At 41.5% G+C, this 23,264-nt stretch overlaps 1 protein-coding gene across 4 annotated transcripts in view; it reads right to left on the bottom strand.

Moving 5' to 3' along the window:
* The window catches only part of crebbpa (CREB binding protein a), a 45,444-nt gene extending 23,736 nt beyond the window's left edge, over nucleotides 1–21,708 (bottom strand). For 3 of the 4 annotated variants that reach the window (XM_070982526.1, XM_070982534.1, XM_070982554.1), the window contains exons 1-3: nucleotides 20,794–21,708; nucleotides 7,243–7,970; nucleotides 353–532 (exon numbers count right to left, since the gene is read on the bottom strand). In XM_070982526.1, coding sequence (XP_070838627.1) covers nucleotides 353–532; nucleotides 7,243–7,970; nucleotides 20,794–20,881 — 996 coding nt within the window. In that variant the 5' untranslated portion in view covers nucleotides 20,882–21,708. The remainder of the gene's footprint in view (nucleotides 1–352; nucleotides 533–7,242; nucleotides 7,971–20,793) is intronic. The other variant, XM_070982544.1, reaches the window with a different exon arrangement.
* Nucleotides 21,709–23,264: the final 1,556 nt, after the last annotated feature.

Genomic DNA, 23,264 nt, shown 5'->3' with positions numbered 1-23,264 from the left:
GATAATTATTATAAAATATGGTTAAAACGGAAACACTGATTAGAGATGGATATTAGCATGTGCACTGAAGGTGAAAGGACACAGACTTGCAGATCATCAAGACACACTGGCATGTTTAACGGCCATCATAATATATGTGATTATCATTTTAGCCCCAACATTCTGGTCACTGTGCAATAACAGAGCAATGACTTCACATAATAATAAACCGGTAACTTTGAACTATGAGGCTCAAAATAGTAGAGGATACTGTTGATAGCTCCATGAGTGGTATCATGAACCAATAACAAACTAATAAGATTTGTGTTATTATCAGTATGCTTATGCCTGAATGTGTGTAACAAGGACTAACCATGTTTGGCACACTAGTGACAGCAGCCCCTTTGAGCTCACTGGGGAAGGGTGGCAGGCTGTTGGCAAGGGCAGTCTTGTTCTGGAGCTGCTGCTGAGGGTTTAGCTGCTGGCCGGGCCCTGTGGCACCCTGACCATAGGGCTGGGCCCCAAATGGACCCCCATTGCTGCCCAGGCCCATCTGGAAAGACAGACAGATGACAGAAAAGTTAACATAATAACTTAGCAGTACTAGTTTCAAAGAATGAGAGTAGTCTACTTTAAAGCCCTGAGTCCTACAGGGCCTGACTGAGAGATTGGTCAGAGAGTTCATCAGTTTAAAATATTAATGTGATGTGTTTCTTACTGTCCTACCAGTTGTTTTGTCATTTACATTCAACTAGTTCAGAGTAGGGATGTCAGTTTCAGTAAAATTTGCTTACGATAGCCTGACATCCACTAACTGGTAACTAACTGGTAGCTAACCAATAAATTTTGCACATCTGCCAAACGGGCTGCAATGTAATCCCTGTTTCGTGCACCATCAGTGTACATCCACTGTCAGCGTCTCTTTTTGCTACAGGGTCAGATTGTTCTACGAAGTGTCCAACAACATTATGTAAAGGATCCCTACAGAGATGGGCCTTCTTGTAAAGGAGTACAATCCTTCTTGTTTAACCAGAAACAGCCGTTACATCGCTCTCAATAAAGCCAGACTCCATTTCCAGAAACAGTGACTTAATCGATAGAATATACAGCTCATTCAAACTCAACAGACATAAAATACAACTCACCAAAACCATCTTGGTTTGTGTCTTTACACTTCTACAACAATCACCAACTCTGGTTTGTTCAAAATAAACTCCAAATTCACCATATCAGGAAAGGAGTGAGTGCATCTGAGAAGTAGCAGAGAAACCAGCATGTACAGACGGAAAGTTTTCACATGTGACTGGGGAATTATGTTTATCTCACATTATGACTGGGGGGACTTAAATATGTTGGACTTCAACAGATTTACATGGTAAGAAAACAATAACAGAAACAGAAAGTCTGTTCTCAGTCCACATTGGTGAAGTGACAGGCAGTTTTGAGTGTGGGGGCTGTGCAGCAGTCAGTGGTCAGAGCTAGCTCATCTGCTTTGGATAGATTGACTTTTGACTTATCCTTGCACTGCTCAAAGTGTTTTTCATCAAGTCACAGTCAGAGTCACAGTCTCAGTCTCAATAGCATAAAGTACTCGGGCTCGAGGAGCCAAACTAGCCCTCTGAATCTCTCGCCTTCTACCATACCGATTAGCAGAATATGGGTCTCAATCAAGGCAAGAAAATGGCCATCACAAAATATTGGCCTTAGAGAAACTGCCCCACTGCTGGCCTCTACCAAGGTTGTCAAACACTTTCACTTTCTAGACAGATGACCTACTCTATGTGACCTTTCGTAATTATTCCACGTACAACAGTGCCCTTGCTTTCTTCAAGACTTGCCTTGATTTACTGATCATCCCATGACCTCTCTCTCTGTTTGCTTCTTGTTTATTGTGTTTTTGATTACTCTACATATGTGAAAAAGGTCAGAAATAAAAAAGTTTCCAGAAAAATAAGAACAAAGAAAACCGTAAGTTTTGACATTTCTACGTTGGTTTACTTTGCTGGTTGGCCTATCGGGCTTGTAGTATCTACTGTAGACCCACAGGTTGGAGTACTACGTGTTGAGGAACAGTCAAGAGAAACCGTGTCAATGTCAAACCTCATTTGATGACAATTATAAAACCAGAGTATTAGGCTGGATGTGGGAAATTGTTTTTTCATGTTGCTTTTTGTGTAGTCTCACACAGCCATACCCAGCTTTATCGCCACACTTTAAACTGCAACACAAGCTCAGCTGTTTTTCTTGTAAGAGGAAAGTCTCCTCTGGTGAGTGCCACGCTGGTATGTGTGTCTGTTGCTGCTATATGTAAATGTACCCGACAGACATGAGCCGTGGTGCACCAACTATTGTACTTGTATCATATACTTTTGTTTTCCTGCCAAAGCATATAATGCTATTGTGCGTTTCTGTCAGTTTTGGGCAGTAGAAGCACTAAAAATAGCAGTGTTACTACTTAAACTACATTTCACAGAAGTGTGTGGCAGCATTGTTGCTTTCTGAATCAAATAGCTTTTCGGTAGCTTAGCTTTCATTGGTCAAGTCGTGAAGCTGCATCCACACAAGTTAATTTTTCCTAAGCATTTCGGCTGCAAGTCTGAAATAAAAGTGCAAAGCATCAGTAACTGATGCCACCACCATACATTGATGCGAAGTACGTCCTTATGACGGTGATATGTACCAATGCTGATTCCGCATTTGCTTCAGGTAAATACATGTAAGCCTGAATTTTACGTGATGTATATATGGCAGATGGTGACGACAGAGAGGAATTCAGGATTTTTATTACTTGTCTACAGTGGTTTGAGTCATTGAATTTTGAGTGACCATTTGTCCTGCAAATCTACCCAAGTCTAACTTGAGCCTGCCTATGTCAGCACAGGCCCTCAGTACAGCAATACCACTCATGGAGCTATGGGTAGAATCATGTTTTCAGAGAAGTATCCCTTGTATTTTTCTAATACTGTAATATAAAACCATCATTGTACGTGCATAAACTGGTCAAAAATATTCTTGGAGGCTAATGGATTAACTGTTAACCATTAACATCCCTAGTTTGGAACATTGATGCTTTAGGCACCTTAGCAAAGATTTAACCAGGTTGAGCAGTGGTCATTGAGCACTAAAATGATGTGGTGTCATTCTCAACTGTTTACGTAAACTAAAGAGCCAGCTGTTCCTCAACAGCAAACAAGTGCAGTTTAGTGAATGTTATGATGGCTTGAGACACTTAGTGGTTTATCATTCGACTATATTTGTCAAAACAGCACCAATGCCAATGGTTCTGCATTCATTTGAACGCCAATTTGTCACCACATGACCCCCTCTGCCAAGGCAGGCCCCATCATAGCTGTGCCAGGATGACTGGGCCTGGTTTGGTCTGAAGCAGTCCACATTCTTGCATCATGATAGCTCAGCATGACTCCAGCTATTGGCAGGATGGATTTCTCCAGCCTTGGACCAAAGAAACTCAATTTTTTATTGCTTGAGACTTTGTATACATCTAAATTATGATAACTATGAATACAGTGGTGTCTTAATATGACACTGATACCAGTCATATTACCTGAGGCTGTATTCAGAAATTGGTGCAAATGCTGTAAATCAATAAGCAGGACTGCTGCAGGGCCAGACTGCATTTTGCAAGCATTTTTGGAGAGGATGCAACTAAATTAAAAAACTAAAAAGAGCAACGGTATGAGTTGCAAATATGCCCTCTGTTTATTATTACATTTTGTTATTAAAATCATCATTGTATATCACGCAAAGCACCAGGGGCAGAGCTTCCGCTAGTAATGTTTTGCCATGGTGGGCTGCCACAGAAAAAAACAAAAAACAACCCACCAACCAAAGTTCCACTATCAATCATCTGATCCACTTCCTCAATACAAACATAGTTGTTATTGCTGCGATCTATACTGCTGCATTCCAAGGTGAGGAAGAGGGAGTGACAGAGCACCTGGATGTGGGCGAGAGAGGGGACCCATGGTTTATAAAAATGCAGCTTAGTGAAGGATCTAGGCACATATACAACATGAACATGAGCAATTTGCATTCAATTCCTGTTGGACTCATTCATATGTGTCAGACATCACTCTCTAGCCACCAGACTCCATTCACAGAAATGGTGATTTTATCATCATGAAACACACCTCATTCAAACATGACAAAAACAAAATAAAACTCATCAAAACCTTCTTCATTCATCTTTGCAATGATCCAACTATCATCACCAACTCAATTTGTTAAAATAAACTCTTAATTCACTGAATCAGGAGAGAAGCAATAGAGACATAAGGCATCTACATGGCGTACACAACCAGAAAATTTTCAACTTTAGCTCAGGAATTATTTTTCATTGGACATTATGACTCTATCATGGATCTTTTTTCTTTAATTGAAATGTACATTCAAATTTGGAATATTTGTTGGCAGCCCTAATCTGGTTTTAGGAGGTGATGCCATCATAATATTTATTGATTTAGCAATGGTAAATTTCACATACTGCAACAGAAGGGTTTACCCATATTGCCCAACCTCAACCAGAACCATGACTTCATACATTAAGATGCGAGGCACCAGGGGGAACAAAACCCTTGTTAGTGCCATGCTTTACACACTGATCAACTTGCTGCAGCTCCCACAGAGCTGCTGGGAGACCAGAGCAGACTTCACCATGCCAGGCCAGGCTGTATCCCCTCAGGCTGTTGACACCGCTCCAACAGACCAGATAAAAAAGACCCAGCTGAGACGACCAGACACTGGCAGCCTTTCAACACAGCTGAGCAGGCAGACACACACAGTTGCACACATACAAACACACATCCCCTCCGCTTTGCTCTTCTCATTCAGTCTCCCACTCTCTGACACACTCCACACATCGGCAAGCAGGACAGTTTCCAACTATCATCTCATCGCTGCGCTGCCAGGCCAGACTATTCAGCTGTGCTGCCCTCCCTCACTCTTCCTCATTGCACTCACCCTCTGTCATTCTAACTGATTAAGTGGTTTACAATACCCATCTTTTCCCTGCGTGACTGACAGGGCAAGCATCCATCCAATAAGCCAGAGAAAGTGAGGGGAGTGTTCACGCGTATACAATAACAAAGGAGCATGGGGCGGGAAGGAGTGACAGCAGTCTAACCAACACAACTGCCCAGAAAGATTTACACCCAGCGATTAAAGCACAATAGAGGAAGCTGCACACAAAGACTGGGTCTAGTATTTTTCTTTATAGGTGTTGGTGACATGATAATCACTGGAGACCGATTACCGCACGCACGCACGCACGCACGCACGCACGCACGCACCTTTTCTTACAAATGCTTACAGTCCCCTTGCAGATACTTCTTAATCAGCTTTTAATCTTTCTTGCGGTTAAAGCATGTGAGCGTAGTCTTTTTGAGAATAAATGAATCTCAACACACACAGTCACCATCTGTCCAAGTCTCTTCTCACAGCATCTGTCTGTGTGTGTTGTGGTTACGTACTGCTTCACTGTCTTGGCTTTGACACGGCCAGTAAAATAGATGGGCTTCCTACTGATTTCCTGTGAAACCACACTGGTGGCAAGCTTACATATAAGGAGTCACTGACACTATGAACTCACACTCACACACTCACACTCACACACACACACACACACACACACACTCTCTCTCACACACACACACACACACACACACACACACACACACACACACACACACACACACACACACACACACACACACACACACACACACATATATATATATACTTAAGAGTCCCAAGACTAACCTTAACAATGAGTAGTTGACAGCAGTGTCAATATTAGCTCCTGGCCAAAAGTGAGAGCAGATCTGCCAAGTGCGGAGTGTACATTTCATTTCTGAACAATCAGAGCACTGAAAACGAGTTGGTGGGGGCTGTGCAAATGAACCAACAGAGCAACAGACAGTGCAACCAGCAGAGTGTATATATACAGAAGCTTACAGCACACATTCAAAAAAAAGGAGCAATTTGGAGCATGGGGGGGCTTCTTATCAATGATCTCAAAGGCTTAAGTGACTGTATAAAGCCATTTCAGACAAAGAATGAGTGGTGTTATGGTCAGCAGAGGAACATCTTCACTCTCATTTACAAGCCAATTAAGAGGTCCATAAAGCTGAGCCTAGCAATTATCCCATACTCACAAATGCATTTAAAAAATGAGCTACTCTATACAGACCTTGGCCCCACTCTTAATGAGGGTAACTGAGGTTGCTTGCATGATTAATTATTGATAATTTGGCATGAGCCTGAATTTGCCAGTTTGCCATTTAATTATAGCTGTTGTTAGAGGCAGAGCAGCAGGTCTGTAAGTTAAAGGTGGTGACATTATGAATTATCAAAGCAAGCACAGAGCAGTCCACACCCTTGCCAGATTAATAGTGAAGTTAGCACTGACTAAGAGACCACGACACACATCCTTGCCATAGCAAATTGGAAAGAATAGAGAATTGTTCAACATGAGGGTCATCGTATTGTTTGTATCCCATGCTCACAGACAAGGATGAATGTCACAAATACTGGAGCAACGCAAAACATACTTCTGCCCACTGCAGAGGTTAGTAATGAACATCAACAGTTGTGGTGGTGATGTCCACCAAAGGCAGCAATGTGCCAATAACATACGAGAGGTCTATGTTAACAATAATGAAAAAAAAAAAAAAAAACGCCATTTAACATGTTTGTTTACATACCAATCAATCATAGTAAAACAGAACATGGTGTTCCAGTGTCCTCTAATGTTGTCTTTCTTTCATCGTGCTTGTCTTTCCTTTTTCGGTCAGGCTCTATGCCTTTTTTCCTTTTCTGACGCTCAAGTTGGTATGCAACAAGTGAAGTCGTGATTTTTTTCACTGCAGTGCACAGCACAATGTGCGCACACAAACTGTATAGGTACACATGTTCTCCAGCCTTTCCCACCCTGGTCTAAAAAAATGCAGTGGAAACCCTGGAATTAGTCTGGATTAGTCCAGTATCAAGGAAAGAACAGGACCAAGAGAAGCAACCCCCTAAATCTCATCATCAAGCTGATCAAGTATTGTTATTGTTAACTGCACCCTTCGAAAATGATCACATGCATGTGTGTCAGATGATCTATGAATGACAAATCAGTCATTCTGGTCAAATAATGAATCAGATCCAGCAATGTGTTCCATGTATGCCTTGATAAATTCTCAAAATGCACATGCACTAAGACTACAGAGAGTGGTGATGGAAAATGGGCATGTGACTCACCTTATTCATGTTGCCTGCTTGCTGGGCTGCACTGAGGGTGGGGTGAGCTCCTATTTGCTGCCCTGCCTGGGTGAGTGTCTCTGCCAACGCACTTCCTGCTCCTCCTGGTCCTGGTGCAGCTCCCTGCATTGTCGGTCCCTGGTACTGCATGCCTGCCACCCCTGCTCCCCGTCCTCTCCCAGCTTCAGGTCCGAGACCACCATTCATCACCTGTCCAGGTTGGGGCTGCCCTCCCTGGGCCAGAAGCCCACCATGGCCCTGGCTATTGTTAATCATGGCCTGGCTGAAGCCTGTTGTGTTCAAGCCCATTGTTGCTGTATTATTATTGTTGTTCTGCCCTGCTACTCCAGTCGGTGTTCCAGCTTTTTGGGCCTGGGGAGACGGGTGGTTGTTGGGGGAGCCCTGGCTAAGAGGGCTCTTTCCCAGCGGTGTGCCCAGCTGAGGCACCATACCGCCTGGCTGAGGGCTAGCTGAGTTCAACCCTGCGCCTGTGATACTGGAGGTGCTACCTGCTCGAAGAAGCTCTGAAAGCTGCTTGTGCTTGGCAGCTGCATCCGGAACACCGCCACCACTGCCAAGGCCCGCTGGGGTGCCACCTGGCCCACCAGCTCCAGGTGCTGCTCCACCATTTGAAGACATCCCACCCATGAGGCTCAGATCTCTTCCATTAGGGATCAACTCATCTGGAAGGTCATTCTCCAAATCGTCCCAGGATGGTGACCCCAGATCTAGGAGAGAAGGAAGGAAAAATAAGAATAATTTGTTGAGAGTTTGAGGAAGTTTAATAGTTCAAGTTAATTTTAACAATGTGTGTCAAAAAGTACATTCACTCTCCCAAGCCTTTGTAGTCCATCAAATAAGCCTGTATTAAAGGTATTTAGTGCTCAGCATTTTCATTTTCTTCATGTAGCTAACTGTAACAGTAACTCAACCAACAATTCACCACACATTGCAGTAGGTGTCAAAAATCAAACAAAAACTCTCTTGCTCCTTCCTGACTCTCTTTCTCAGTCTAAATGTTCCCAAATATTCCCAATTATGGAATAATACTAAGCCAACATGTTAACTGGTGCTGGATTATGGCCATGTCCCTGCAGCACAAGACGACAAACAGGACGCAGCGTGATAATAAGAGCATCGCTACTGGCTGACAAACACAGCGTGACAAGACAGAGAATGCAGCAGCACTCAGGGTCCTGCTGGGTAGTGAAGGAATATTCATGTCACACCATCCAGAGGTGTGAGCATAATGCTGAGAGCCTAGGGAGCCATGATTTGTTTGAGATGAAGTGACTATGACAGCGAGAAAAGATGGGAGATGTGTGCATTAGAAAGGTGGTTTTCTTGGTTCCTGACCAATTAGTGGGATGTTGAGTTGACTTAGAGGGATGTCACTGTTTGCGTTTGGTGTGCGAGAGTACACTGGTTTAATGTCCTCCACTGGTCCATAAAACTATCTGATTGCCAGTGTTACTTTTGGAGCTTAACGACACTGGGTGCACCGCAGGTAACTGTGACCACAACCTGTGAGGAAGGTAAGGCACAAGTGGCTTTCAATATGATTAAGATGTCACAATAAAAGGTGTTGCCAGGGCTTACCTTCATTAAATGGAGACAGATTTGTGACCACTCACTCTCTAATAAAAGCACCTGTCACTTGCAGCTTGTTTTTTAACTAGACCACCTGAAAGTCAATATTAGCAGAACCAGCTTGTGACTACAATGCTTCCAATATGGATGTTGCTGCTCAGAAGCAACAATCTGTCAAACGTGGATGCTTCACACACATCTTCAACCCAGCAGCACAGATCTTCATGAGTGGTCCTGGTGACCTTGAGTCCACGTGAGCATTTCTTAAGGATTTTATTTTTTAGCTTTTCCCATTGTCAACAGAAGAAAGTGACTGGGACCAACTAATGGATGTACGGGCAGATGGACGACTTGAAAATATAATGCTTCTGGCAACTGCGCATGTTGGCACAGAGACATAAAAATATGGGGTCATATGACAAAAATGTTGAACCTGGCTCAAAATTTTGACACATAACACCAGAGAGTTTCTATGGTTTACCTCGTGATAGGTGCCAAGAAAGAAAAACTCCCACCGTGATAAATTTCCAGAGTTCTAAATTCTGTCTGTGAGTGTGTGTCCTCGCATCTCATAAACCTTCAAGCTAATGGAATATTACTTAAACTTGACTTCCTAGAATATACTTAATATCTGCTGGATACCTGAAGCCACACACCACCAAAGCAGCCCCTTGCAATGTCTGCTAAAGGCAACATTAGGTTGAGTGTGCTGAAATGATCATCTTAAATATCAGTAGCTAACTAATTTCTTCAAAAGTGAGTGGGAAATAGATATGTTTGTCTCAAACAAGGTTAACACGTAAAACAACGCATTTTTATTTTGAAATAAAAAATGCAAAATGAATAAATTGTAGAGGCCACATTACATGACTAGCTGGTACCATCGTGGTTCAGAGAGACAGCAACTTACTGAAGCTACAAAGCTGAAGCTACTGAGAGCTGAGGAATGCCACCTTACCCACGACATACAAATCAAATCAAGCATATCAATTATTAACATACGATGCACTGGACTTAATGCTACAGGATGAAAGAAGACAGACCAGAGCAAACACAGTGAGGCAGTCACCCTCCCATCTGCCGTCTGCTGCTGCTCCTGCTGGATGTCTTCATTGAGATTCAGTCAGAATCCAGCCTTTAATGAGGACACTTGGCCTACACACTTCCCTGAGTAAACACAGCCTTCCATGCTAGCCCGCTGTCTGTCCCTGGCATCAGGCAAGCAGGTGCTCCATGTGGAGAAAGCTTGTTTAAGTCTGAAGGGACCATCCATCTTTCCCACCCCTGCTCCTCTCAGCCCCTCCTATCTAACCAACAGCCACATGGACGCTCTTTGAGCAGCAGCATTCAATTCAACCACATGCGCGCAGGCCTGGCCCTGCATTCATTTCTGAATGGGGACACACACACACACACACACACACACACACACACACACACACACACACACACACACAGACACAGACACACACACACACACACACACACACACACACAGAGTGCAACCTCACCCCCAGGCTCTTTGGCTGGAGACCAAAAATGCAAAGCAATGTTTTGGTTAGGTAGCACAACATGCAGTCAGGGGAGCCCCAGCCATGGGAGCAAGGGGAGAAAGATTTCAAGTACTTCTTAGAAATTTCTAATTCACTTTCCTGGTAACCAATTTGTTTCCCATTACTCCTTTCTTTTGCTCTTTCACCCAATTATCCCCTTTCCTTAACTGACTGATGGCCACACTGCTCTCACACTTTTTTCTGTTGCATCCCCTTTGGCTCCCGTCTGCAAGTTCGTGGCTATAAATACCCGCAAAAGCAATCCAAGCAGCAGTCCAGACTGGGGATGTCTGTCATCTTGCCCTAAGGCTGAGCGTGTGGCCTTAGAGGGACAGGTGCAGCATGTCTGCCTGGTCTTTCACTTGCCATTTAGCACCACAGCAGGGAGCGCATGAAAGCCACTTAGTGCTGGGAAGGTAATCTATACTCTGCTTTTTCAACAATACTCTAAGGGTCCTCTGAATGGGTAATAACATCTGAAGTTGAATGGAGAAAGATCTGATGAAAGGCAATTCAGGTATGGCTTTATGGATCCAATTTGGAAAGAACAACAGTGGATTTCACTTTTTTCGAATTTAAAAAAAAAACAACAACAGAACTTTCATATGAAAGAAAAAGAATTAGTCCATGCTATATATCCAACTTCAAGTTCAGGCATTTTATTTTACTAATCAGGTGTATATACTGGACGAATATATCACCTATCATCAGTTGTTTCTTTGGGCAGCGAATTTAATGGTCTGCTTCCGAGTGAAAGCCGCTGTTCAGTGACAGACTGTTCAGCAAGCCCAGGAGCACAAAGAGGCCAGCAACAGCAGAGAGGCAGTAGGGAAAGCAGCGTGTGAGGCCAGAATAATTTCAGAGTTGGTGATGTTCGGAAAAGTGGAAAGATTAACAAAGACCATTTTGATGAGTTCCACTATGTTTCTGTCAAGACTAAATGAACCTGGCCTGCAAAATTCAAGACACTGGGTGCTTTTCATTACGTTGAATTGTGCCTCCTCGTCTCCTCTCTCCTTCGTCGACCCGTAAGTCGTTTCCCCTCCGCCATGATGAAGGATCTTCCAGCTGCTTAAATGCACCTGAAGGAGATCAGAGTGAGGATACACCAGTGTAGCCTACGTGGAAGTCTTTTATTATTTAAGGGGCGTGTCGTATGTGGCACACATTTGAATCATGGCGGGAGCAGGCCTTCATAAATGTAAGCAGTCCGTGATCTTGATTCTTGTTTCAACTGTGTCCTTTTAACAATTGTATCTGTCACCAAGAAATTAATGAAAATTCTTGGTATATTAAATCTGTGAATTGATGAAAGTTACGTTGAACACAATTAAATCATTTTAATTACACAGTTTATTCTCACAGTTACATGATGAAACGCAATATCATGCACCGTCAGTCTGTGCTTGATATTGATTGATATTGACTTTAGGTTATAAAGGTGACTTTAACTACGAATAGTTGTGGCATCACACAGAGCAGCTTTTTTTCTTTCTTTTATTTTTCTTTTTTGAGTGATCGTCAAATGACACAAACCCATACATATATTAGATTATTTAAAAGAAAGTTTAAATGATTCACATATTTAAAACAAATTAGGGATCGACCAATTATTGGCCTGGCCGATGATATCGGCCGATATTCAGCATTTTTTCGATCATCGGCATCGGCCGTTTTTTCCACCGATAAAATTAATTAATGTATTTTAAAACACGCTCCGTTGGCTTCGATGCAGCCGTCTCTCCGCTTGAAGTCACCGTTCTTGGCTGTGTAACAATGTCTGCGCCCATAGCCCTTACTGATTGGCTACATGGCACAAGTGAGTCAGTGACAGCCAATCAACAGTGAAGCCTCTACATGCAGCGCCGCAGTTGAGGAGAAGCAGACAACTGCTCCGGTGATCCAGCGGAGATAAGGCAACACAGTCAGACGAAGTTGCAATAAAAACCCTCTATGATGAAGTTTTAAAAATACTACAACCTTATGATCAATTTCAGTGACAACATGCAAGCCCAGAGTTGACATTTCACCGACCTACTTGTCTAATCACATCAAGCATACAACAGAAAAAAAAAAAAAGACGTAACCAAGTGAACATGACCTGAAGTTCCTTACTTAATTAAAAAAGACATAACGACATACCGGTAGGTAGACTATGGCAAGTATAAGGGAGGACAACCTGCTGAATTCCGCTGTTTGGCTCTGGAGATGAAAGGGTTATACCATGGTCTGGGTGAAAACTCGATTCTGAATGGCTGCAAAGTTCCGGTCAAATAGCCTGATTGTTCTAAATTATTGCGCTGGCTCAAACGCTGGTTGAGCCAGCGCTTCGCGTCAGACGGTCCACGCCTCAGCGTCGTCCATTCATTTCTGATAATGGACACCTCGTTATACCTGCCGCAACCGCTTTATAGCTGTGGCCAAACGCACAATAACAATATAGGCCCTTTCGGTTACCGTTACTTTGGGGGAATAATAAATCTTCTAACATGTCTCAGCCCGTGGGGCAGCTCCTGGTTTATCAATAAACAACAGCGGAGGTGATTATAGGCTATAAGTTTAACACTACTGCATGCTAACGTGTCCTTGTTTGTTTACAGTCGCCTCTCCCTCAGCGCTCTCTCACTACACCATGGTGTAGCAACGTAACTGCTGGTGTTAAATGATCGTCATTTTTGCCTGTCACTCGTAAAGTTCAGGGATACGAGTGAGGCAGAGAGCACACGTCGAGGAGATTATTCTTAGTGTGTTTTATTTTCAATCAATAAATTTACCATCGCATCTACAACTCACGTGTGTAATGAAACTCTTTTCCAAGCTCGAAGATATGAAAACTGTGGTGCTGGCATGTCTCCTGCTACTGAATTGGGAGTACTAACTCAGACCCAAATTTCAGAACAGTTCAGTTCAGTTTATTTTGTTGATGTTTCAAAAATTCAGGGAGCTATTTTATTTATTTATTTATTCATTCATTTGAGTGAGTTTAAGAAATGTTGCTGGAAGGCCCCTGCACTTTTTATTAATAATTAAACTTAAAGGCATTTCAATAAAGATTTTGTGTTTGTGTAATTTTACAAAAAGTTAAGGTATTTTTTTAGTGTACATAAAACAAACAAACAGTATACTGTATTCATTCTAATCCCAGGTGTTTTACTCTAAATTTTGACACCAAAATTTTAATTTTTGCTGCAAGTGAATATCGGTTCTAAATATCGGCTATCGGTTTCGCCTGATTATTAATAACCGGTATCGGCCCTGAAAAATCCATATCGGTCGATCTCTAAAACAAATTACAAAATTAAAGACTACTGTGTATTTTTAGAAATTGTTCTTAAATAAAGGCTTCTATGTGCATTCAGCTGCAGTTCCTTTGACAGCTAATACAGCTGTGCAAACGTCATCAGTAATTGACATCACTTTGGACTGACGCTGTGGAGCGAGAATTTTTCATTTAGGAGTTTCGTCTCCTCTGTCCTCATGTCTCTTCCTCGCATCCCTCTTTCATGTCCTCGCTGGGCAGAGCTAAGACGCGAGGAGAGGAAGCAAGTGGAGGAGACGAGGAGACCAATTTACCGAATGAAAAGCACCCACTGACTATGAAGACCAGAAGACAGATGTTTGCGTCCAGCAATTGAGGGCAGTGTGTAGTATCTATCTTCAGACTGAAGGTAATGGTGCTTTTTAAAAACAAAGAATCATCACTCTGGGACCATTTTTACTGACAGAAACATCTCAAATTGGAAACCAGCTGCTCATTGCCACAACAAGACGCCAAACTCAGCCAGGTTTATGTATATACAAATATACATATACAGATTTTGGTGTATGTTGTCTGATACTCAATCTTTTTCCTCACATTTCAATGTTTGTTTTGTCACCATCTTGCCCTTTAAACCCTCTGCCACACATTATACCGCTTTTCAACACTCAAATGTATAAAATTGGCTTTCCTTAGGCTAATTGAGTATCTGGAGAGTCTGCATTTGTGGCTTCAATTACATGTCTCAAAATGTCCAGAAAAAATAACCTTGTTCTATATATCCTCAGTCTATTCTTGTTCTGAGAAATGAAGGTTATTCCATGCAAGAAATTGCCAAAAAAACTGAAGATCCCATGCTCCACTCCCTTCACAAAACAGCGCAAACTGGCTCTAACCAGAACAGAAGTGAAGTGGGAGGCCTCGGTGCAAAACTGAGGACATCAGTGTATCTAGTTTGAGAACCAGATGCCTCACAGATCCACAACGGACAGCGTCATTAAATGGAACCTGCAAAACACCATCTTAGCTTCAACAGTGACGAAGTAACTACAGAATGCTGGCCTTTTAAACAGAGCAGGAAAAAAAGCCATTTCTGAAACCGGCTAATAAAAAGAAAAGTTTAAGGCAAAAAACACAGGACAGAGAAAGATTGGGGAAAAAAGTCTTACAGTCAAACAAATCTAATTTTGAGGTGTTTGGATGACAAAGACCATTTCTGAGACACGGGACAAATAAAAAGAGTGTGAAGTAAAAATCATTATTTACAACCACAACAATGTCTCGACTATATTTCATATTCATTGCGCAACTCATTGGGAAAACATAAAAGACCGAGAAGCTCCATCCACTACTGACATAGTCAATGCCTGAATATCAATTAAGGACACTTTGGTTTCTGCTATGCAGAATCTGATCATAAAAACTGAATCAACTGTAGAATGCAGAAAGTCATGTAAATTTCTAAAATGTGGATACAATTTATAAAAACCAGAGGTTTTCTATTATAAGCATTTTTTCAGTCATATGAACAGAAACAAACTTCAACAAACTCTCAGAAGTGTAACCATATCGGCAAAAGCAGGAGCCAAATTTTTTTTTTAAACTTTGTGGCTGTGAGTCACATATTCTGATGGACAAAATGAAAAAGCTACATCGGTTTCTGGTCAAGCATCCTGAACAAGGAGTGTTCCCAGGACATGAGAGTAGCTTCTGTCAGATCCACTTATCTGATGTGTTAAAGCTGCACATGGAGGCTGTCCTGCAGCAGATTTGTTTGATAGGGTACCTGCATATTTAGATTCAATGTTATCTCTAAATATCACAAGTGCTCAAGCCTGAATATACTTAATAATTAATGGACTGATCCTACGTCTCACACACAAAGCTGAAGTGACAAACAACTGAAAAGTTGGGGGGGTGGGACTGTTTTCCCAGGACCCCTAGAACTGAACACAGTTCATAACTAGACAGTGCTTAATTAATTATATTTCATACCACCTAATTTCACAGTGATGACAGTAATAAGATCAACTCTGCAGCAGGCATTGGTTATTGTCACAGCCCTTGTTAAAACCAAGCATCAGAATGGGGAAGAAAGGTGATTTAAGTGAGTTTGAACACAGCATAAAGCACTCTAGACTGGTTGAGAGTCTGTGAGTTCAGATTTTACGTGGTCGCATTCGTACAAGTTTCCCAATCTGGGAGAAATACCATCCTGCAGAGTCTGAGAGCCAGACCCTCCATTTTTATCAAGGCGTCAGCTAATTTGAGTTTTAATCTTAATGTTCTGATAACCCTGTGCAGTGGTTACCTTAATGTTATTACACATCACTCACATGAGCACACTTTGAGTGTGTTTGCACAAACAAAAAGCAAATTTTTTCAGCCACTCTCTCACTTCTCTCTATCGCACACACAGGTGCAAATGGTATGAGCAAAAACAGCAATACTGTGTGCTTAATACAAGCATAGACATGAGCAGTGACGGCATTTCAGAAAAAAATGTCCAATTAGCCCGAGCTTAAACACTTTACATGAAGAAGTAGGTTGGAGGTGACCCCCCAATCAATCTACCCTTGTCCGCTCCGCTGCTCCCTCTTCTTTTTCATAGGCTTTTTCTGGTTGCCCACAGGCAGATGCAAAAATGCCTCTGTTAGTAGCTGCATCATGAACTTACTGTCTGCCTACTAGGCAACCAAGATGCCATTTGCAGAGTAGCAAGTGAGCATTTGTGTGCTGGTGGGTGGGTTCACTGACATGGCCATGACTGACACATGGAGCTAAAATCTCAGTAAGGCATGTATCAAATATTCACTAGTTATGTTTCAGCACACTTGTGGCTTTGAACAGCATAAGGATAAACACTGAGTATACTGAGACACGCCCTACTCATGCACACCTTAACTTTGCCAGTAAGAAGTCCAGCAATGTCAAGAAATCTTTAGTAAAACCCATGCACATTATCAATGGAATTTGTTTGTGGACACTGGGGCAAGGGGAGTCCAGTGAGCGAGTGACATATGGCCTGAACAGAGAGGTGGGGGCACATGTTTACCCTCTGCCACTACAATAAAACAGAACCTCCCCAAACGCACACAAAACTTGACTACATAAAAGCATCACTAGTACACAGATGCTGCAAGCATACCACAAATATAATTATGCAAACACTCCCCACGGGCTACACTACATCCCAAGATGGGACATGCATTTCAAACCAGGTTTGACTATAAATGGCGAAGGCCAAATGTCAGGGCAGAAGGGTACCGCTCAGAAAGCTCCAGGCATGACACTAAAGAGTGAAAGCCAACTCTTTATCCACAGTAATTTACGGCTGATGATAACGTTGCCCAGAGCTGTCCCCCAGGATCCATTAGGTCCCAATTGTAACTGGCGAAAACTATAAAGTATAGGCGGGGCAAGTTTAATGATTGATCACTGCAGACATGTGGTGCCTCTGCCATGTGTGATGGGTGTTGTAATTCATTGTTGTTGTGACAGCTGTTTTTGTTGAACGACTGTCCAACTTATTTTTCTTGCAGACCAGACAAAATAAAACGTGATGAACACGTGCCATTTCATAGACATGGTGCCCTCAATAAAACCATTTGCCTACCTATAAATACCTATTAAAAAAAAAACATACATCTTACTCTGGTCATTACACACAATGTGCATCAAATCTACACCCCAACAACTTTATGATTCCAAAACACACTTTTTATTGGCCCAAACAGAAGCCAGTTTGAATAGTTAGGATCCTGTTATATTTGCAAACTGTAACTTGCCATTCACAACAGTATACCAAAAAAAGTGCAGACAAAGCTGCATTATTCAATTTCTTTTTACCACTAGGTGGGTCAAACCAACTTGACCAATAGACAGCCATTACATATTACTGGCATATTATTTTTTTATGTTCAACAATTGACTACATACACATCCAGCAGACACACAGCAATAGTACAATTTATTTGGATTTATGGTAGCCTTTTAGCACAAAAACTTAACTTGATAAGATGTATCTTTCCTCAGCAACCACTTGGCAACTTAATCTGTTTTTTAGCCATGAACAAAATGCACACAGTGAGTTTACCAGAGCTTTTTTTTTTAAACGGAGACAGCTGCCTACAGGGTCTGGTGGGATCAGCTCACACTCAAACATACAGTAAATGTGCAAGCAGTAAATCCAAAACAAGTTGCAAGAGGTTAAAAGTTAAGTCTGTGATTTTTATGATTTCAATCAATTTTAATATGAAAGGCACTGACTGGGAGTTTAAAAGCAGGGCAGGAACTATACCACCATAGCCACTGCCATGAATGCCCCAGGGTGTGGCCGTAATGCCCCTTCTACCACACAGCCAGTTTGGCATGCCCTGTCCTGAACTGGCCGTTGCGTCCTTACAAATAAGTTACGAATTTCCTCATTCAAAACTAATATGCTTAACGGTAAATAATGTCTCACACAGTGGCTGATTGGCTAATTGCCAGGTAATTGTACTCAGTTTCTAAGGACAGTACGCATTGTATAGTTGCCCCTTGTGTACATGTTTTTAAACTTCTTTCCTAAGCATGATACGCCTGAGCGTGTTATTTATGACTCCTAATGAAACATGAAAGATCAGCATTCTGGTTGCCTGTTTTGAGCTTCACTTTTTAAGTAACGTCAACAATTACTCTCCAAGAAACAGCTAATATTTCTCTGTATATCTGCCCTTTCTGTCAGCTGCTGTGTGTCTGCAGTGCATCTAGTGGCGAGAAGAGACTAGTAGTCTCCCTTGAAAGGTTTCTCAACAGTGTTTTAATGTTGAACATGTAAAAAGTTCTTTTTAGTTATTTTTGTGACTGCTCCTATAACCTCACACTGAAATGTTGATAGTTGTATGGGTGTTGAAACTTTCTCGGATTAATCTTGATCACCCTTAGCCCATTTATAGACTTTGTGTCTTCATTAAAATATAACTAACGATAAATATAAATAGCTCGCGAAAACAATCAGACGACATTTTGTGGAAAAGTCTAACATCCAGGTGCAGTTTTAGTAAACTCAGTGTAGTAGTGTAGTGTATTTCAATACACTACAACACAAACTACCATTTTGTCTTCATAATATGTAATTATCACTTATTGTTATTGCAACACTGTTTTTGGCCTTGGTACCCTACATTTTGGCAGCAATGACCCAATAAAGGCCAAAGTGGCCTTACCATAAAGATGACTTAATTCAAGGGCTGTAACAGTGTTCTGTTATGGGTTGTGTATGCCTTAATATTGGTAGGCTAGCAAGTTTTTACCCAGCAACTTTCTTATACCCATGTCTGCTGCTGTAAATCAGTCCCAACAGTATTGAGTAAACCCAGTTTAGCCTACAAGAGTAGTCTGCAGGCTAACATTACATGTCTTGCTGCTGCTGAGGAAACAAATTCAGAACTTCTTTTCTTTATAAATGGTTCAGAAAGTCAAGTGAAAAGAAATAAAGTGTCACAGATTATCATTTTAACATATCAGAGAGTGGTCCTAGACCACCAATCATTCGGGAAGCTAATGGGGATCCAAATACAGAATTGAAAAAGTAACTAGCCTGAAGAGACTTTTTAAGTGCTCAAAGGGGGTAGAGGAAAACTTTTTTTTTTTCTTCTTAAACCAATCACTTCCAAGAGCATGACAAGAGTGTACGTAAGTATGAGACTAACTTTATGGTGTTCACTACAGAAGTAACTACATCCTTGTATTTTTTTTGTTTATTTAAATGGAAAAAAAAACACACAAAGGGTAACCAGTACAGTATGACAATGTATTGCTATATGTTGTTATTCTTTTTATATTAAAAATGTAATCATGCAGAAAGAGGTGTTCCAAAAAAAGGACATTACAATCTTATACTCAGGTCCATCTGATTTTTTGACAAGGGCAGATAGTCATAACTCCCATATCTTTTCAAACTAAAGCCAATGCAGCCAAGATTCCAAACAGAAAGGCATTTCCTAATCCCAATTACTCTGATGGAATATACAAGCCGAATTCTGTCATGCATTCCGACACATTTCATTTCACGATGGTGTGTGCTGAGTCTACTGAGATAAATGTCATAAGAACTCTGCACAAAGTACAACAATCACTATGAAGTTCAGCAAACCCCCCCCCCCAAAACTACCATACAATCAAAGGCAGTCCAATCACTTCCCGACTGGAGTGTGGATTCATATGCCTGCTGAGGGGTGCTGGGGCCAAGGATATGACTCTGTTCATGTCACCGCTAATCAATGTTTTACACTTGCTGGCTGAATTGAGCACCGGTATCAAACACTGTTTATCAATCAGCCTGGCACTCCTGACCATTTCTCTGAACAGATCTGGATACTGAATGCCATAGGTAAAATGAAATCACTCTTCAAATGAACCAAACTGTTTAAAGGGACCAGCCTGGAAATTCAATTAGTTATATTAGACATCGATTTCTGAAGCACAGTGGGCCATGAATTTAAGTGGCATCTGATTTTTAGAATGGGTGCGATTTCTTCAGCAGACTTTGCATCATTTGAGTATGTAAGACAATCATGGTCATCAAATCTCTGATGAAAAGTGGTCTCTCACAGTACAACTTCCTACACTGAGCAGTTTACTGTCATATACTGTCGGAATCAAGCAAATATAAGAAATGCTCTTTGCTAACAGATACAGACTATCAGCTGCCAGTGTGGTGCACCCAGTTACAACTTCAGCAGTGTAATGTAACAGCTCTGCACGTTATTTATAACGTTCAACAACGTTCAGTTTTCGTGTAATTGTGTATTCATTTTGTAGACTGTACTTTGTAGTGCTGTTGAACTGTATTGCGTTTTCTCTTACAGAGGTACCCCAAGACTGCTAGTGCATGAGCACAAAGTAAGTGCAACTTGCCGAATAAATTGGCAACTGAGTATGCAGGGTCGGTCTGCACATTACACACGACAGACCCAAACCACAACACTGCAGTATAACCAGTTACTACTAAGTTACCAACAAAACGCTGAGCACACCTGGCTCACCTGACGACGTTAAACTGCATGAGTGGTCAGTATATTTAAGAAACGATATTACACAGGAATGCTTGGTGAAAATCTTCATGATATTGGTGTTTACTTGCACAGACAGTGTTGAGGCCTTTACCTGGTCCATCAGACGCCGACAGGGCAGGTGAATTCAGCTTCGGCCGCTTTGAGTTGGGAGGTCCGACGTCCAGCAGGTTTTCAGCCATGGCTGCTGTCTTGTCCGGCTGGTTGCTTAATTTGATAATTATGATTACCTTATGACACGGAAGTTGTTCTATCAACCCGAACCTTCCCGGTTAGCACATTAGCAAGCTGGCAGCCTGCTAACGTTAGCTAACTGGCTAATAGCTAGCTAATTGCCTGCTACCAGCTAAGTTAACTGTTAGCGTTAGCTACTCCTTGCTGTGAGAGTCAGTGTCTTTCAAAAGAGATGCAATAGCGCCCCGCTTCGCCACCGCCATTCACCCCATGATAATCCAACACCCAACACCCACATTATTATCGTTAAATAACCCCAAATAAAATATTCCCCATGTAAAAATCGAACTTCAGAATGACAATCCAATAAAATCAGGTAGACTGCTGCATTCCGGGGGAACGGTCGCAATTTCTAGATGTTCGAAGTACCCATTTTGCGTGACGTCAAATTTCTTCATGCAACAATCGCGTGAAGCTCCACAAAAATGCACAATTGCATAAAAATGCTGTATTTTTGAAAGCCACTTCGAAAGTCACGACCTACTCTCCGCTTGCTCACGGTAAACAATACTGCTCCCGAACGGCGACAGGGGCTGAATCGCCGCACTCTGAAGGGGAAATCAGATATACGGAGCTTTTTTGCCCGACGACCACCGATCCAATTCCCGTTTTTTCGCACAAAATGTCTCCGAGGCGATGTTAAGATGTCGTTTTCGGCGGAAGGACGCTGTCATATCGCGGTAAGGATGCTCGATTTCTACGTAAAAACCAGTGTTGGACCGAAATCCTAATTCCGAGCCACGACAAGATGGCGGCTGTTGATTCCTTCGATACAAAAAAGTTTTTTTTTTCTTTTCCAGATCGGCTGTGGAGGGGGAGGGGCCGCGCAATCACGCCCTACGTGAAAACACCGCTCATGTTAACCACTGGGGGCGCCACAGCACCGCCACAGAGACATGCAGGCAATTCACAAGTCGGTTCATTTAGTTAGAAGTCATTTTTAGTAGAACATTATTCCTAAAATATGTGTGAAATATAAGACCGAAATATGCTTATTAAAAACTTGAATGTTCAATTAAATATTTAAAAAAAATAATCTTCTACATTAATTATATTTCAGTGTTGCATATTGTTATTTAATTACTTAAATTATAAATAGATATCACATTTATTACAGTTATGGCATGAGTAGAATGCCATGATGGTAGAGGGGTTAATTTAAAAGGGAAACAATATATTTAGGCAGGTATATTGTAACCCAGAATCACATTATGTGTCTTTTAATCAGAATTAAAATTTCACAGGATCTGCACGTTAGGCCTCCCTGCAGATGAGCACATGGTGGTGGGCATGTAGTTCGTCAATTTCCCTTTTCTTCCCTCTTCTGTTTGACTTTTTTCCTCTTAATGGCCAGTTTTTAAGTGTCCACTCTTACTCTGCTTTTGCTTTGTTGCTGAGAGCAAATAAGTACAGATGTCAACCACAAATAATTTATATAGGTTCTGGTAGAGAATAGACAATATACTGTGAATACACACTGTATACATTGAATTTTAGTCGCCAGCTGGCTGATCAAAAAGACCTCTCCTTATTGACAATGTTGGAACTCTCTGATGCCTTCCTAAAACTTGGCCAACCTGCAACGTACATATAGCCTGGTCCCAAACAACATGTCTGAATTACTCAGCAAATTATAAACAAAACAAAATCGAATTTTGCATATGCTGTCTGACTTGAACTCATCTTCACTTTGTATGTCACAGTGAACTCAGCTGTTTTCTGCTCAGAGATTTATTTCTCTCACGCTGAAAAAAAAAAGAGTAATAAACTCATAACACTCACACTTACTCAAATAGACACACACTGAATCAATTTGATAATACGTGTCAATTTTTCATTGTTTTCTGGCAAAATCTGACACATGCACACATATAAAAAAACATATGTGACATAAAATAACTGCATATGTACAAACACTGAGTGCTTTGTGCAAATGTGTACAGATTACGATCATGTGTTGATAAATGATACATGGGTAATGTGCACAAAACATACATAATACATCTCATTCATGAACATAAAACGAATACACAAAGATTTAAAATCAAACAACTCTGTCTAATTTTTGTCCCAGTGTAGTAAAAAACACATACGGGTTGAATTAACTAGACAATTTATAATGAATAGATGTGGAGCTGTCACCATTTAAATGAGTGATTAGGCGATGCTATTTTGCTGTGATGAGTTTAACAAGTGCGAATAAAACACCATTTCTTTATGCCTCTCCCGTACTTTTCTGTCACAGAGCAGAGTCACACTTCTTCAACAAGAAAGGCCTTAAACTTCTCCTCAATGCACTTGGTTTTCTAGATTGCATTGTATAACTGGAGC

Source organism: Chaetodon trifascialis, chromosome 2, assembly GCF_039877785.1.
Source record: "Chaetodon trifascialis isolate fChaTrf1 chromosome 2, fChaTrf1.hap1, whole genome shotgun sequence".
In the NCBI taxonomy this organism is placed as follows: domain Eukaryota; kingdom Metazoa; phylum Chordata; class Actinopteri; order Chaetodontiformes; family Chaetodontidae; genus Chaetodon; species Chaetodon trifascialis.
The sequence above is the reverse complement of the archived record's forward strand: the minus strand, read 5'-3'. Positions and strand labels throughout refer to the sequence as shown.